Genomic DNA, 13,681 nt, shown 5'->3' on the forward strand with positions numbered 1-13,681 from the left:
AGGAAAGAAAATCACACCCGCGTGAAGTGAGGGGCACAGCAGAAAATGCGTCCCAACCTTCGTCACCAATGATTGTGATACGCAATGTTAGCGTTCACACGAACACTCAAAAGCTGGACATAGGAGGGGCTATCGCCCCTCAAATATGAACAGTGTGTATCATTCAAGGTTTCCGCCCGACGGCAATAATTGAATAAAGCCACAGCTCCAGGCCAGGGTTCCCACTCTCAGTCTCAACCCTTCCACATAGTCCACAGCAGTCCTCAGACTCCGGCCCAAAAGAGAAAACAAAAATCTGCCAGAGCACGATACGAACACAGACCATTATCACCGGACCGAAACATGTTCTCAATTCTACCGCCAATACAGTATATGTGATAAGGACAAAGTGTGCAGCATTTTATCCGCTATACAAGCGACACTGGGGGATTATCTCCACAGTGTCACTCTGCACCTGGAGATGTGACATCTGGTGTAATGGAGAGATAGATTGTGTGGAGACTGAAGATTTAGTGGTGAAGGACTGAAAGGCTTCTAGTATGTTATGTATTTGTTTACAGTGTGTGTGTGTGTGATACTCGGGATATGGTCAGACTAACCTCGCGTCACCGTCAGACTTTCCACGCAGCAGAAAGCCTCATTTCTAGGCCTGTCAAAAGAAATCGATTCGAGTTAGAATCGCGATTCTAATGCCGTCCGATTCAGAATCGATTCTCATTTTCCAAAAATCACACAATTCATTTCTTGCACAAATGTACCTGTGCATGCAATGCATTATGGCCTGGGTTTCTGCATAGTGCATTTACTACCAGCTAAGCTAAGCCTGCCAATTGTATTTATTTTACACCTGTTTTAATACTAATGTATTGTTCTGGTATTGAGTGAGAAGAGATTTTGTAACTTTTGTACTAGTTCAAATTTGTGCAAGCTAAATAAATGAGACATGTTCTTACTCTTGGATTTAACCTTTGTGTGTTTAAATCATTCAGTTGATAAAACCTTTACAATTATACAAGCTTTTTACTAAATGTACTCTGCTTTCATGCCTGAAGACTGGAGTAGATCATGCTAAAATTCTATTTAATTGTTTTTAATTAAAATTAAAAGAAACTGCTTTAGAATCGGAAAAAAATATTTTTTGAATCGAGAATCGGAAAAATCAAAAAGATCGTTTTTGAATCGAATCGTCACCCCAAGAATCGGAATCGAATCGTGGGACACCTAAAGATTCGCAGCCCTACTCATTTCTTTTTTTTTTAAGATTTTTTTTTTTGCGGCTTACGCCTTTTATTGATTTTTGAAGGGACAGACAGTAGGCTGACAGGAAACGGGAGAGAGATGGGGGATGACATGCAGTAAAGGCCGTGTCGGGCTCGGGAGTCGAACCCGCGGCACACTGCGACTGGATTACCAGTCAGGTGCCCAGACCATTACGCCACGGCCTGGGCCGCCCTACTCATTTCTGTTCCAAACTGATGAGTGTTATCCTGTCTAAGGCAATATATATCGGTATCCAGATGGGATATGTTGGCAATGTTATCGTTTCCCCGCGTTAATGCCCTATCAAGTAGCCCAGGGGTTCTCAACCCGTGGGTCGCGACGCCCCATAAAATACTGCTTTCAGTATTTATTTATGGTGTATTGTCTCTATTATTAAGGTTATTGTAGCAGTCAATTTATATTGGGGGTCGGGAGGGGGCGGGGCGGGGTCCAGAGACATTTCCAAAGCATTTCCGGGGGTCCCTGGCCAAAAACGTTGAGAACCCACTGAAGTAGCCTATACTGTCGCCAGTCACTGTATTGGACATACCAAATGAACCCATTCTGACCTGAGATCAGATTCATACGAGGTTTCCACTGGACACACACTGGTCTGATTAACCCATTCTGACCTGAGATCAGATTCTAAAAATGTCAGTCGTTCTTCGATTTTTCGACCACCGAGTGGCGCGCTACGAGCTTGTAGATCTGCTATTTTTCAATAGCTAAAGCATGACATGATGCTAACACCAAAATGGGTTCCCACCCCCAAAATGGGTCAAGTACACCAAGAAATAGGTGAAGAAACTCTCCGGTTTCCTACAATTTCAGAGGTTTATGGGTAGGCCCGGTATGACACCCCTGGTTCCTGAGGGTGTCAGAAGTCAGCTATATCCGTATCTGCCAATTCTCTCTTTAGACGGGATCAGAAAACTATTAAACGAGACAGAAATCAATTTTCAGGCCTAACCAGATTAGAAATCAAATTAATTTGATCAAGTCTGAACAGCTGAAAGTGAAAAACACAAGGAAACACATTTTTGCTAATCAGATTTGAATTACTAGGACTTTTGGTCATGCTGCAGGCTTCCGCGACATAAATGACAAAAATCTACATAAGAAATCTACTTTTTGTTTTAGCGTCTGCTGCTTAGCATGACGCTGCTAGCATCGGTGAGGTCCGCACAGATGAAATACTTATTTGTTATGCATGTAGGCTACACATGAAACACAACAGATGACTCAGCACTGCTGGTCTCGGACAGGAACAAACTGCAGGTTGAAAAGACCCTCAGCTCTGAACTCGGTAGAATCTGCACCTGGCTCGCTGATAACAAACTATCCTTACACCTGGGAAAAACTGAATCCATCCTCTTCGGATCAAATAGTAAACTCAGCAAGGCAGATGGCTTCTTGGTTAGAGTGGGTGACAATATTATCACACGAAAAGATGAAATTACCTACCTAGGTTCCATCCTGGAGGCCAATCTTTCCGGTGATAAAATGGCCACCAACGTAATCAAAAAAGTCAATCAAAGAACAAGATTCCTTTACAGGATCTCCTCACTGGTCAGCAAAAACACCTTGAAGACCTTAACAGGAGCCCTCGTACAAGGTTTCTTTGACTATGCATCCACCTCTTGGTACCACAGCACCTCAAAGGCCCTTAAAACAAGGCTCCAGACCTCCCAAAACAAACTGGTCAGGCTCCTACTTGGCCTCACCCCCCGAACCCACCTCACCCCTGCCCACTTTGACAGGCTGGGATGGCTTAGGGTCGACGACAGAGTACAGCATCTTGCAATGGGTCTGGTCCACAAGATTCGATACACCACCAAGATACCCATGTACCTGTCTAAATACTTCCTTAATGTAAACGAAGTCCACACCCACAACACCAGAGGGAGTGCAACAAACCATGTACAACCCAGATTCGGCACAAACAAGGGACAAAATTATTTTCGCTCCTATGCCACCAAAATGTGGAACGCCCTACCAACAGTCATTAAGACATGTGAATCCCTTGACTCCTTCAAAACCGCTCTCAAAGGGCACCTACGGATGGCTGCAATTCGAAACTGGCCTCTGTAAAATCTGAATCCCCCCCACCCCCCCCCCCCCCCATTTTCCCTCACTGTATATTGTATCTTTTCCCTTTTTTGCTTCCCATATGATGAATTCCTGTTCTGTACTTTAGCTACATAGAAATGTCTATTTGTATGTCTCTAAATGTCTGTATGTCTTTAAATGTTTTGATGAATTGAACAATGTGGACCCTGTTGTAAACAAGTGTAATGCTTAATTGGGTCGTCCACTCACAGTTGACAGTCTTTGTATTGAGTTTGTGCTTAAAATGTACTGTAAATTCTACAAACTGTTAATAAATATTTCAATCAATCAAAAACATAAATACCATTAACCTCCAAATCAAAACAAGCCTGTCAGAGAGACCGTCGGATACAACATGCTCCGTCTGTGTGTGTGTGTGTGTGTGTGTGTGTGTGTGTGTGTGTGTGTGTGTGTGTGTGTGTGTGTGTGTGTGTCTGTGCTTGCATGTGTGCGCACGGCTGCACAACAAGGTTGAACACAGACAAGACTCGAGTTGTAGTACCGTACGATACAACAGGGTAGCATTAATTCTAGACGGGACATCGTTATTAAAATGGTTACTTCGGAAAATACCTGTGGCATCAACTGACAACACACAATTGTCTCGATGAAAGGAGGCGGGGTTGTGTATGCGAGAGAGAGAGAGAGAAAGAGAGATAGAGACGCACAAACAAGCTGGATATGGATGAGTGTGTATGTGTGTGTGTGTGTGTGTGTGTGTGTGTGTGTGCATGTGTGTGTGTGTGTGTGTGTGTGTGCATGTGTGTGTGAGTGTGTGTGCCATGTATAAAGGGGCATCTATACATAAGTTGACATGAGAGAATAGTGGATTTGATATCTCTTCCATTTTCAGGTCCTCCATCATGCTATATTAAAGGACCTATAACATAAAATTCAACTTTTTCCATTTCTTTTGTGTTCTTATGTGTTTTCTATCCCCACAAATAACCAATTTTGAACAATCAGGCTTTCATATCATACAGGTGCTTTAATGGAAATTGCTCTCAGGAACAGCTCAACTGATTTTGGTCTCATCGTGATGTCATCAATGTCACCCTACTTTGTATAATTCCTCCTCTTCTTTAGTCTTCAGTTCCAAATTTGCATTTCCACTTTGTTTACAATGTCCACCATTGTTGATTTTCCAAGCTGGCATGTAATGGAAACAAGCCTGGTTTTATCTAGCATCAGTATTATAATGACTCAAATATGAAATAATCTGCATATCAGCACCACACCACCTCAGGACATTGTGGTACTGCATCTAAAACTGCTTTCAAAGTCCAGAAAGAAATGACAAGGACTAGTTATATCAGAGTGGTGATTGAGGCTCAAACCATTAGAAATAACTTTGAGGGACATAGACAATATGATATTAAATATTAAAAGCAGTTTTTAAATGCATGTTATTTGCGCTTTAAGCATTCTACTGTGAAGCCAAGCATGTTTAACCTGTGTAATGATGACTGTGTTTTGTAACTCCTGATTTTTTATTATTTTTTATTGTAAAAGAAAACCATAGAGGGGTGTTCATTCTCACAGTTGGCTGTAACTTTGACTACAGCCTGGAGGAAGCCTTTCTAACCAATGCGCTTAAATATCAACAGCTAGAGCAGACTATCTTACAGCTATAGGCTACAGATGCAAACTTATTTTTTATCATTGGCAGCCTAGGGGGCATGTGCACAAGTAGGTTGGTTGTGATGTACTGCTCAGTATCAGCCATTATAGGAAGCCGCTCAATTTGGAGGAGGCGTTCCGTCATCCATGATTTATGTCTGCTGTAGCCCATCACACACCGGGTGCGCAGTAGGGCTGCAACTAACGATTAATTTCATAATCGATTCATCGGCCGATTATTTAAACGATGAATCGATGAATCGGATTATGGCACATTTTTGCAATTACTTAAAAAAATGAGCTTCAAATTATTTTAGGCATAACAATAAAGACAATAAAAATGAATACTCATTCAAAATTAATATTTTACCCCCTTTTTTTATCCAATTTGATTTCATTGCCATTCCTACTTGTAATGATACTGTAATCTGTAATGTTGACCGTGTATAGCTGACTGTCTCGTTCCATTTCTATCTCTGGGACCCCAATTTTATTTTTTTTCTATGGTAAAATCAATTGTGAGAGTCCATTTGGTTCCATTTTTGCACTCTCTGTTACAGACCCTTTAGGGTCCACTTGGTTTACTTCCTAACTATCTATAATGTAGCTGGAACTCCCACTATGAGAACCACTGTCCTACACAGTCTGTGTGGACACGCACACACACACACACACACACACACACACACACACACACACACACACACACACACACAGTGTGCAGTATGCACACAAGTTACAAGTAGCATGCTAGCTGATAGGGGAAACCGTTCTTATAGCAGCCATATTGACATGTTCTCTAGGGTCTAGGCTCTAGTATCACATATTGCTAAAGTTAAACAGCACTGAATAAATCATTGTTAAGCAAAAACGTTCACGGAGATTTTTGCCCTGTGCCCACTTCAATGCGCTGCTGTGATTACACAGGTGGAACAAATGAGGAGCTAACGATCGTTAGCAAGCTACACTGCTAGTGCTCGTCGTAGCCAGCCTGCAGATTCAGACATTGTGGAGCATTTTTTGTCATAAGACAAACAAATATGGACAGTGGCCGTGCTCACAAATGCCATGTTTTGGGACCTGTTTGGGGCATTTTGCAAGCAGATCATCGCAGCCACAGAGCCACTTGGCTGACGCTCTCCCTCTGTGTGTGTGTGTGTGTGTGTGTGTGTGTGGGAGACTGAACCTGGGAGAGAGAGGGGTAGATGCGGAGCGGAGCGCTCTGGTCACGTTCAAGACAATATTGTGTTGTGTTTATACCGACCCGTTGCATATTGTTCGTTCAGCCTAGTGCCGTTACTGAACGGTAAAAAGAAAGCAGCTTTACGTTACATTTTAATGTTGGAAAACACCCGCGATAAAAATCGATAAGATAATTCGTTGGCAACGAATTTAATTATCGATTTTTATCGATTTAATCGATTCGTTGTTGCAGCCTTAGTGCGCAGCGACGCGGCAACGCCTGGAAAATAGAACAAGGGCTACACACACCGTCTGCGAACGCCGCGCGTCAAAACAGCCGCCTCCGTTATTTTCAATGAACCTATCGCACACCGGCAGCATCCGACGCGCGTTCACGCCTCGCCTGAGGCTCCGATACGCCACTGTTCTATTTTCCAGGCGTTGCCGCGCGGCAACGCCTGTGTCGCGTCGCTGCGCACCCGGTGTGTGATGGGCTACAGTGGCGTACCGGAGCGTCAGGCGAGGCGTGAACGTGCGTCGGACGCCGCCGGTGTGCGATAGGTTCATTGAAAATAACGGAATAAAACACCAAAAGGGGTCCCCGTCCAAAACGGGTTAAGTCTTCTATGCCCTCTGTATCTGGCTGTTCTCCTATTGTCTGATTGCACTGGCAGTGTTTATGTCTTTGTACAAGGCAGCCCTGTACATCTGATTATGTCCTTGATTGATTGATTGATTGAAATATGTATTAACAGTTTGCAGAATTACAGTACATTTCAAGCACAACTCAATACAAAGACTGTTAAGTTGACGAGTAATTGTCACACAAATAATTGTGATTAACGATTTAATTAATTGTGTTTTTGGCATTGGAAATTAGAACATTATGAACGAAATTACCTTTTTGTTTGCCTTTTAGGCTTCGTAATGAAAAAGTGCACAGGGCATGATATGACAAATAACTGAAATATAATTTTTTATATATTTTATACTTTGGCTAAAAAAAATTGCCGAAATAGCTGCTCTACAAGCTTACAACACGCCATGGAGATCTGTAGATCTAGTTATTACTACTTTTTTTATGTATGAACATCTTTCAACGTGAAAACGATTATGACAAAATAATTGCGATTATCTAAGAGTATCTACTTTAGCTATTGAAAAATAGCAGTTCTACAAGCTCATAGCGCGGAACCGAGCGCTATGAACTTGTAGGTCTGCTATTTTTGAAAAATCGTAAAAAATGTCCCTCAAATCTTTCAATATATATTCTTTCAGAGTTTCAGTTTTTAACTAAAATCTTTGCTTCTGGGGGGGTCCCTGGAACAACATATTTTCAGATGGGGGTCGGCGGCATATTACATATAATTTTTGGGGTCCTTGACATGAAATATTGAGAACCACTGAAATAGAAACATGGTTTTTCACATAACAACGTTTCAATAACAACGTCAGGCCTAATTCTCTCTGCTGGTTCCTAACGGCTGTTTGTTGTCTCCACCAGCTGAAGGCATGGGGAGAGTATGTTTTGCACTCCGTCCGTCCGTCCGTCCGTGTGTCCGTGTGTCCGTGTGTCCGTCCGTCCGTGACCAGCTAATCTCAGCCACCGTTAACCCGGTCGATGCCAAATTTTGCACACACACTCCCTGGATGCCAACCATGAACCTCTGCCCCAAACTTTCCAGAACGGCCTGTTATAGCGCCACCAGGAGGCCGCTTTGTGCAAAACAAGTTTTTTCACAGTACACCTACAGATTTTGTCCAAACATCACGCAAATTAGTACACAGTCTCTCTAGAGCCATTCAACGAAACGGGTCTTTCAGATTTCTCAGACTCCATCCTGATTGGTTAAGATTGGCTTCCAAAGTTCACAGGAGTGCTCAGTTTCAAACAAAATGCTGCAAATCATGAACACATCGCGTGATTTCCCTGAAATTGTGCACGCACATTCCCACTAGGCCGAGGACGAAATGCCACATGAACAATTTCAACTCAGCCTCAAGGTGGCGCTATAACTGGCCCAAAAGTGTTTTTACCTCTAACTGCACGGATCTGTGGATAACCTGGTGGAGACCTGTGCCCAGAAGGGCACTTTTTCTAGTTTAGGAACTGGTTTGGTCTCCACTGTGTTTGATACATTACCAACGCCGAAAACATCAGTAACCCCTGTTCTATGTACAGGATCCATGTCCACTGTAGTGTGTAGACATCTGAATACGCTACTGTAGGTACACATGACATTATTGTGATCCAAAGTAACACATGTTGCATGACATGATACATATAACAGTGTGAATATCTAGCAAAAAACTGCATATCTACAACCTGACGTGTTTTGAGCTTGTACTGTACATATGCTATTTTCACCGCACACCACCATTGCACAATGATGTATTGACCCATTTTCTAAAAATGTCTTCTACATCCTGACAGTTTTCTGAAAAAGCTATGTTGTCTAGCTATGTCAGTCGTTCTTCAATTTTTCAAAAACAGCAGACCTACAAGCTTGTAGCGCGCCACTCGGTGGTGCGCCACAAGCTTGTAGATCTGCTATGTTTCAATAGCTAAAGCATAACATAATGCCAACACCAAAAGGCTTAAGTGGTTAACCACTTTCAACCTGGCACACGTATTTTGGGCACGCCATCATAGGCAAACAGTGTTCATGAAGCTTGAATTCTCTAAAACGTTATGCTCGCCGTCTTTTGTTATATAAGGAGTATAGGGGTGGTTTATAATAGAATCGCTCAGCCTCCTGAAACAACCACCAATAAGTGACAAGACATGAAGAGCATTTAGCGCGGCGTCTCTCCATCATACCTTAGCAGCAGCCAGCAGCCCCAGGGAGACGGCCACGCGCGCCCGCAGATCAGGCCTGTCCTTGGGCCACACGTAAGACAGCATCGCAGACAGAATCTGGGCAGAATTGACCTCCTTCAGCTGGGTAGAGAAGGAGTAGACGACAAAAGGCAAGGGCGCTTTTTTTTAGATAATATTAGATAATCTTGTTTCATCCACAAGGCCATATACCCACTCCCTCTGGGTGCATACAAACTAAACTGTTATGATGAGAAAAATGTATTTTCCATCTCCTCGAGTTAAAGAATCCTGTGCGGATGGATGCCTGTTGGAACACATTCCCCTTCAGTTAGGTAATATCCCTTGTACCCATTGTCAAGAGTACATAATGCAGTACCCATTATCTTAGTGCTTGGAGGCCATCTATGACGTCCATCGTATGGATGACATCAATAAGCCCCGATATCTGGGGACTTGTGGTGGATTTATAGAATGTTGGGCATACACAGAGAGTCAGATGAAGACATTTCCATACGTGGGCGTAAAAAGGGACAGGTCCGACAGGTACTCTGATAGAGGTACATAGGGATTGCATAACTGGGCAAGCGTCACTTTCAACATTCCCCGAGTTGCCTGGTGCTGGAATTAATAATAAAGATCATGTGCATCATAAACAGATTTAAAAAGCAGGTGGCGTGCGCACATCCAGTTCTTGGCTGGTGCTGGACAAAAGGTAGATATACAATTATACATACAGTGAAGAAGTGGTCCGCACACAGGCTTTGCTCCAACAGAGTTTCACCATTCATAAATAGATGCCACAGTTCCTAAACCTACAGTATAATAACGTCATCCGTGTATAGACAATTTCAACTAAACAATGTCACGGTTCCGGTGAGTCCAAAACGGTCGAGAAAAGGACGGAGTTATCGTGTTGCAGCTTTCTGTGCTGGGACGCGTACGCACATGGAAGCGTTACACATACATGGGGACAAACATAGCTCCGTAATGGAGCGGAGGCACCACTCAAAAGCACCTGGGACACGTCAAGACTGCGGCAGTCTGCTGAACCGGGAACCCCTTTTGGTGTTAGCATTATGCTATGCTTTAGCTATTGAAAAATAGCAGATCTACAAGCTCGTAGCGAGCTTGTAGGTCTGCTATTTTTGAAAAGTCGAAGAACGACTGACGTAGAAACATAGCTTTTTCAGAAAACTGTCAGGATGTAGAAGATTTTTTTTTAATCTGATCTCAGGTCAGAATGGGTTATAGAATATGATCTTGTAGCATAGGTCACAGGTTCTCAACATGGGGGTCCCCCCCCCCCGACAGGGAGGTGGTTGATGACCAAATGGACCCTTATTACGGGCTAAAACGGGCTAACAACGGTTGAGAATTACTGGCATAAGCTAACTAATTTAGTTATCATAAACCCGTTTGGCTAATGTAATGACAGCTAGGGTCGAGGGATAGAAACCCATAGGGTCATTTCTCCCAGTATGTTTTTCACCCTCACTATAGTAAATACTGGACAGTGGACATTATAGCTACAGTAAGCTGCCCAATAAGACTTTTCCATTTGTTATCCAGAACGCAGACTGCAAGTTCAAAGGTTGAACTTCTGATACCATTTATATCAAATAATTAAATGACCCATTTGTGACGTTCACCGTCAAGTGAATAAATACAACCAGATAATGCACATGAATATCTATTTTTGATCCGATTTACTGTTTCTATATCATACAAGTTGGGTCCCCCCAAGGGCTCTATACTAGGTCCACTGGTATTTCACTCTGAATCTCTTCACCAGCTACAAGCTTGAATGTTCGCCGCAGAATACAGATGCTATAGGGTTTGTGTGGTTGCCAGTAACTAATATTGAAAGATAACCTTTGCACTTTGCTATAGACTGCCCCGAATGTGCAGATAGGACTCGTGGCCGGGCGCACGCACACGCACACACGCACACGCACACACACACACACACACACACACACACACACACACACACACACACACACACACACACACACACACACACACACACACACACACACACACACACACACACACCCCAAATGTCAAAGTGAGTCCCAGAGGGTGTCTGGGAGCAGCAGCAGCAGCAGCAGAGTCTCCAGGTGGACCAAAGCATCCTGGCTGACACTTCGAGTCCCAGGACACACCCGTCATCCCAGCCTGCCATCATGGTGCCAACATGGATGTTTACCCATGCTCCAGCACACACCTGCCGCGGGGACTCTCCACACTGCGGGCAGAACACTGCGCAGTAATTCCTTTAACCCATTTAGACCCCGAGGACGATACTACAAAAGGCCTTCTAATATCAGTGTTCTGAAAAACTCGTGTTTCTATGCCAGTCGGTGCTCAAACTTTTTCATGTCACGGACCGCTAGAATGATATGTGTTTGGCCACCGGCCCCCCATCTGAAGGGACCCCCCCCCACCCCAAGAAGCAAAGATTTGAGTTAAAAGCGTTCACTCTGAAAGAATATATATTCAAAGATTTGAACCACATTTTCACAATAAAAAATAGCAGACCTACAAGCTCGTAGCGCCGTGTTATGAGCTTGTATATCTGCTATTGTTCAATATCTACACCAAAAGGGGTTCCCGCACAGAATGGGTTAATCAACTCAATATGGTGGCGCCGTGCTACAGTACTGCTGCTTGGTGGCCACACTGGCAAATTAAAGTGAAAACTGTGCCCAACACCTGCCTTTCATCAAATGCAATCAGGCAATAACTGATTGCCAGCGAGTTGCGTTAGAATTAACATTAACAGTTGGATGAGCTAGTGAAGGTTAGTGGACCATATGGAGACACCCAGTCCATTAACACTAGTTTATGACAGTTTGAGATCACATTCAGAATATGGCTGGACTGGCCAAATGTGGACTAAACCTAATCTCACAATATATATTTTTTAACAAATACCTGAATATCGATATTGACGCAATATAGTGCATGGGGATTGGTGAAAGATATATTTTTTTATAAAGTACATCGATATTAGTAATGCCTATAACTGTGTAAAGGCAAATAGTTCAGAATTACATCACTTTTCTATAATGTAGCCTTTAAAACCAGGAAAAGATAGCATATCATATTTTGGATTAGCAAATCCAAGATCCCATGATATACAGTATTGACTCAGGGCACAACAATACAATATAGGTATGATTTCAATATATTGCCCAGCCCTACTACAATATATTGTGTTTTGATAATGTGACAATTACTATCAACTCAATAAGCATTTCTGTAAACCTTTCTCTGTAAACTGCATTCATCTATGTTGTTGAATTGTTATTGATTACAAAATTGTTTTTAGTATAAAAAACTTGTCAGATTAAGGGGTAGACACTAATGGTTGTCCGACTCCGCGGTAAATAAAACATTCGGGCAGGTGGAGTTTGCGTGGGGTAGAAACTGTCTTTAGTTCACTAACACAACAGATGTTGACATAAATATAGGTATGTCCATATCTCACAGCCGCAGAATTCGCAAGTAAAAAAAAAAAAAAAAAAGTAAAACGGTTATCACTATTTTCTAAGTGGGCATGCCCTTTGTGCAAGAATATGCCCTGTAATTGCCGGAGTGTCAACCCCTGTGATACAACGATAATAACAAAATGTGTTTAATCAGAGTTTACAAACACAGGTCCAGCCCATGGCATAGCTTGGAAAAGGGGTTGAACAAAGTTAGAAAACATTGAAAAGTTAAATACCGGTACCCACCACATTTTTGGGGTCGGCATTCAGTCCTCCACCTGCGTTTCCATGCCAACATGTCCGTTTGTCCGTCACCTGCAAATACTGTGAAAACAAACACAATTATGACTGACAAAGATGACAAGATGCATTTACATTCAGGCAGCACATTGTTATTAAGCTACTCAGGCCCTATATTGACCAGAGTCACCCAGGGGTCTTTGTGAGGGCCCCTCCTCTTTTAGGGGAATAGGGGCGCTATAGGGTTCATGTGGTAAAGCTATTGGTTTTTCGATCCGTTTCTGAGTCAACCATGGCATGCAATACTGTATTTTGTACTTTTTGAAAATGCTTTTCTACTCAACTTACATTTGCCGCTTCCAAGATCCGACGACAGTTTCCAGCGTTGTTGATACTCCATGGTGCCGTTCTCAGGTTGGCTGTGGACCTCAACTAATGGGGGGGGGGGGGGAATAATAATACTGAAAACCTTCGTTGGGAATTGTTTTCATTATTGAGCATATTATTCGCCAAACATGGTGACATTTGCATAGCCTAAACGAAAAGAGAGCTGAGCCTACTCTCACCTATGGTCATGAAGTATGGGTTATGACCGAAAGAATAAGGTTGCGAATACAAGCGGCTGAAATGACTTTTCTTCGACGGGTGGCTGGCATCTCCCTTAGAGATAGGGTGAGAAGTTCAGTCACATGAGAGAGACTCGTGTGACTGAGGCACGTCCCACTGGGAGGAGACCCCGGGGCAGACCAAGGCGCAGATGGAGGGATCACATCGACTCACTGGCCTTGGAACGCCTCGGGATTCTCCCAGGAGGAAGTTACTAATGTTGCTCTGGAGAGGGAAGTCTGGAGCCCTGTGCCCTCTGATGGACCTGTTGCCCCCGCAACCCGACTGCGGATAATCGGTTGAAGATAGATGGATGGATAGATGCTCATCATGAACTGCATGCAGCAGA

At 43.2% G+C, this 13,681-nt stretch overlaps 1 protein-coding gene across 1 annotated transcript in view; it reads right to left on the reverse strand.

Annotated features, from left to right (window-relative positions):
* Window positions 1-13,681, reverse strand: part of abcb7 (ATP-binding cassette, sub-family B (MDR/TAP), member 7) — a 68,968-nt gene that overhangs the window by 51,767 nt on the left and 3,520 nt on the right. Inside the window, exons 2-4 of the mRNA XM_083785215.1 lie at window positions 13,075-13,158; window positions 12,733-12,810; window positions 8,993-9,112 (exon numbers count right to left, since the gene is read on the reverse strand). Of these exons, the coding sequence (XP_083641341.1) occupies window positions 8,993-9,112; window positions 12,733-12,810; window positions 13,075-13,158 (282 nt within the window). The remainder of the gene's footprint in view (window positions 1-8,992; window positions 9,113-12,732; window positions 12,811-13,074; window positions 13,159-13,681) is intronic.

This window comes from Protomyctophum parallelum (genome assembly GCF_964188405.1).
Source record: "Protomyctophum parallelum genome assembly, chromosome: 16".
NCBI lineage: Eukaryota > Metazoa > Chordata > Actinopteri > Myctophiformes > Myctophidae > Protomyctophum > Protomyctophum parallelum.